A 4,318-nucleotide genomic window follows, 5' to 3' on the forward strand; every position below is an offset into this window, starting at 1 on the left:
GTGTGTGTGTGTGTGTGTGTGTACACTCCATGGGGCCTTGGAAGGAAGGCCTGGCAACCTCCTGGAAAGTCCGCCGTGAGCTCTGGCTGACGTGGGGTCTCCACGGGTCACCGTGGAAGCCAGCTGTTTGGTGGCTTGCCACAGCCCAGCCCTGCTGCTCTCGCTGCCCCACACGCCCTGCTGACAAGGGCCCAGCCCCTCTGCCCGCAGGAGCAAAGCCACCTCCTCTTCTGGCCCGCAAAGCCTTCTGGAACCCCATCTGCCCGGCTGCCCCTTTGAGTTCTCAGTGGGATCCACCTGCGTTTCCTGCACACCCCTGCCTCTTGCCCTCCCCTGCCACTTGCCCATGTCCTGCTCCTTCCCACCGGAGGGTATGGCCGGCTGGCCATCCAAGAGGGAGATAGACCCATCGCTGATTTCTGGCTTATGCTTCCCAGCCGCGGGCTTGATGCCGTTGATGAAGGCAGAGATGGCTGGCCTCTGGCTTCGTCATTTTAGCATCCACCCAGTACCCAAGGCTGAGTCTTCTGAGGTGGAAGTCAGTTATACCTGCCCGTTTTCCCAGACTCCTCCATTCCTCCCATGGCATGCGCTTCCTCTCTGCTGGGCGGGTCTGTCTATAGAACACTCAGACTGGACACTTAGTGAGGAAGTGTGTCAGGGAAGTAGCAGCTTACAAATTCAGGATCCGTAACGACTCAGGACACAGTTCTTCTGTCTGGACGGATTCTTCTCAGCCTTCCTCATAGGCATGCCTCTCTCTGGCCCTTGGCCTCTCCATCTCTGTCCTGCAGGTGTTACAAAACTTTTCAGCTCTGCCAATCAATGGCCAGAGGCACCCCACACTGCCAGCAAGTTTCCTGTGGGGCCAGGAAGCCCATGCTGCCACCATTTCTCTGCCACTGCTTCTCCCCGACTCTTGCCATCTCCAGTGCCACCACCTTCCGACCTCTCCTGGGTCTAAAGGGTCCCCAGCTTGTGGGCCTCAGATCCAAAGCATGTGCTCTGCCCCTGCCTCTTCGTCTTGATGGTCAGGATTTCCCTGTCTGCCTCTCTGCTAGCAAATGGAACCAGTCCTCTCCGTGGGGCCTCCCAGTGCCTTCGCTGCGTGGGGCCGTGCATCTCGTTTACAATGTTCATGAGCTCGCTATCCCCTGATTGGGCTTCACTGTGTATAGCCCCACCCTGTCATCAGGACAAAGGCCAGGGCCAGGGGAGCCTCAGGTCAAGTAAGTCACTGCACTGGGCTCACATGAGTGTCCTTCAGGACACCAGCCCACGTGACTGTGAGGATTAAATGAGATACGCGGCCTGTCCACTCAGTGGACCGCCAAGCTCACTGCCTTCAAGGCCACGCCAACTCACAGTGGCCCCACAGGACAGGCTGGAACTGCCCTGGTGGGTTTCCAAGACTGTAATTCTTTTTGGGAGTAGAAAAACCCTGTCTCTCTCCCCAAGAGGGGCTGGTGGTTTCGAACCACTGACCTTGCGGTTAGCAGCCCAATGTGTAACCATTACACCAGCAGGGTTCCTCCCTAGATACCCCACAGGTATACTCTAAATTCCCACCTCCAAGCATAGTATCTCTTCTCTCTCCCACAACTCTTGCTCTGGGGTTTCCCCATCCTGGGGTGACACTGCCCCCAAACTAGGCTTCTCAGACCTCTCCTCACCCCACCCCCACCCCCTGGCCAGTCCCTCCTCAGTCAGACCCTCTTCCTCCTCTTTGAGCCTGTCACTGGGATCTGGGTCCCCTGCAGCCCTTCTGGAGCGACAGATCCAGTGGACATTTGTAAAGCCCAGTCTGCTCAGCCAGGCTGCCCTTCCTGACGGACTTCTGGGCCTCTCCTGGCCCAGCTTTCCTGAGGGCCCCTGGGTGCCTCGACCCTCAAGTCCAGAGCTAAGTGTCATGACTGGCCTCAGGGCTCTGCCACTGCTGCTGCCGGTCCCCACCAGGCAGTGCCTTTACTGCGCTGCCCTTCGCAAGGCCTTCCCTGCCCCCCGCAGGGGGATGCAGCAGTGAAGTCCCTGGGCCCTGTCTCCACAGCCTCCTACAGAACCGGGCCACTGTCCCCCCTGGTCTGCTATCTCTGGTCGGGAAGGGCCACATGATGAACGGGTTGGGGGTGGCAGGGGACTTGCTAAGTGCAGTATACATCCACAGGAGGTGCCTCTCTAACAGTCAGGCTGGCATCACGCTATCGTTCCAACCTAGCACCAGTCTGCTGGGCCCTGCAGCCTCCTCACGCCACACTCTTCTGTGTCCAGCCTCGCACCTGGCCTGACAGGGCTGGCCACCCCACCCACCACAAAGCCTTCAGGGCACAGCTCAAATCCCAATGTGTGGAAGTCGCCTTCTTCAAGCCCCCCACCCATCCACACACACACACACTCCACCCCACCCCACCCGTCATTTCTCTGAACTCCCTGTCCATGATTTGCGTGCGTGCGTGCTTGTGACTGTTAGGGATTCCTACCACGTACTGTAAACTGGGTACAGGTTAATCTGCCCCCTTGGTTCATCACACCCCATCTGAGCATCCACTTTGTAGTGTGTGTGTGTGTGTGTGTGTGTGTGTGTGTGTGTGTGTGTGCGCGCGCGCACGCGCGCGGGCAAGGGTGGGAGTGGGGGTGGGAGGCTGCCAAGTGTGGCTGAGGGTCCTAGGAGAGAGGCAGAGGGGAGCCCTGCTGAGATCTAGGGACTTTCGAGAGAACAGGGGCTTTAGCCTGCTGGGCAGAGGGGACCCTTAGCAGAGAGGCATGATGGGGAGGGGGTGGGGTACACATCGTGCTGTGGTGCAGATGCTAATGGTGTTTATTTGACCCAAGTTCTCGGTGGTGCACAGGAGTAGAGGTATGGTGCTCAGAGCCTTACCCCCCTGCCCCACAGGCCACTCCCTCACTTCCTGAGGCCACTGTTAGATATACTCATCTGCCCCTTTTTAGCATGCATACCACACACACACACCTATACGTAACACACCCACCTATACACATGCACACACGGGCTTCAGGAAGTTTGTGGAAGTAGTCTTTCGTGACTAAAGGAGTTTTCCCCATGACCTTGGGAAGCCCCCTAGCACAGGCACGGATGCCTATGTGTGCAGGTGACGCCAAGGTGGCACCAACTCAATGGCCATGGGTCCACAGGCATCGGGTTTTAAAAAGAGGCAATTCCTTTTACTTTTGTTCATTTTGACAAACAGAATATGCCTTGAACGGGCCTAGTTCTTTGAATAGCTGCGCCCAGAAGTATCTCCCCACTGTTCATGCGGACTCTGCGGCTGCTCCCGCTTGGCCATTGGAACAGCCACAACACCTCTGTTCGGGTCTTTGAGGGAGGGATCGGTGGCAGAGGACAGGCCGGCCTTCTCATTCCAGTTCCTGTTGTCTCTTTGATCCCCTATAGAAAGCTGGAAACCCACTACCATGGCGTCGGTCCTGAGGCATAGCGACCCTGTATCGGTTCCTGGGGCGCTCTTTGTGGGAGCAGACAGCCTCAGTGGTCTCCCACAGAGTGGCTGATAGACTTGAACTGCCAGCCTTGTGGTTAGCAGCCAACACTTATCTGCTGGCGCCCCCAGGGGCTTTTTTGATCACCACCAGAGCTCCTGCTTCTGGGAAGGTCCCTCGTAATTCCCATGCCCACCCCCAGGGCATGAGCAACCATCCCTCCACCTGGCCCCACAGCCTGTGCCCTGGTCTCCTCCCCTGTCCCCTCCCCATGGTTCTGGGGCAGTTGCTTCCTAGTGGGAACCCTAATGTGCTGCTTCCCCACAGTGATCTTCCTGATGCCAAATCCAGGGCCCTGGACAACATTGGTAGGGTTTTTGCCAGAGTCGGGAAATTCCAGCAAGCCATTGACACGTGAGTAACCCACCCCTAGGCAACTTCCCCATGGGCTCCCAGCCAGCGAGTCTCCCTCATCACCCACCCTGGGCAAGTCACTTGAAGCTCAGCCTTACATTCCTTCTTCCAATCAAACCAGCCTTCTGTCCACTTCCCAGTGATGCAGGGGGGGGTGGGGGGGTGGAGCATGGGGAAGGGAGGCAGGGGCAGGTACCCATAGGGCTTGACTGGACCTCTTTCCTGGAAATTCGGACCTTCTAGGTCTGGGTTGGAGCCAGGGCTGGATTCTCCAAAAAGCGAGGGGCCCTGGGGGCTGGTTGTGCCTTCCCACCCGTCTGCTACAGCCCCTCCGCCCCGCACGGGAGACCGTGATTTCATTGTCCTTTTGTTTGTTTCTCTTACACAGAGGTGAGCATCCTTACACACACACACACACACACACACACACACACACACACACACACACACA

At 57.7% G+C, this 4,318-nt stretch overlaps 1 protein-coding gene across 1 annotated transcript in view; it reads left to right on the top strand.

Moving 5' to 3' along the window:
* Window positions 1-4,318, top strand: part of ODAD4 (outer dynein arm docking complex subunit 4) — a 25,236-nt gene that overhangs the window by 10,919 nt on the left and 9,999 nt on the right. The window contains exon 8 of the mRNA XM_045299770.1: window positions 3,781-3,867. Within this exon, the coding sequence (XP_045155705.1) occupies window positions 3,781-3,867 (87 nt within the window). The remainder of the gene's footprint in view (window positions 1-3,780; window positions 3,868-4,318) is intronic.

This window comes from Echinops telfairi, unplaced genomic scaffold (genome assembly GCF_000313985.2).
Source record: "Echinops telfairi isolate 266 unplaced genomic scaffold, ASM31398v2 ScPeMD7_7458;HRSCAF=8496, whole genome shotgun sequence".
NCBI lineage: Eukaryota > Metazoa > Chordata > Mammalia > Afrosoricida > Tenrecidae > Echinops > Echinops telfairi.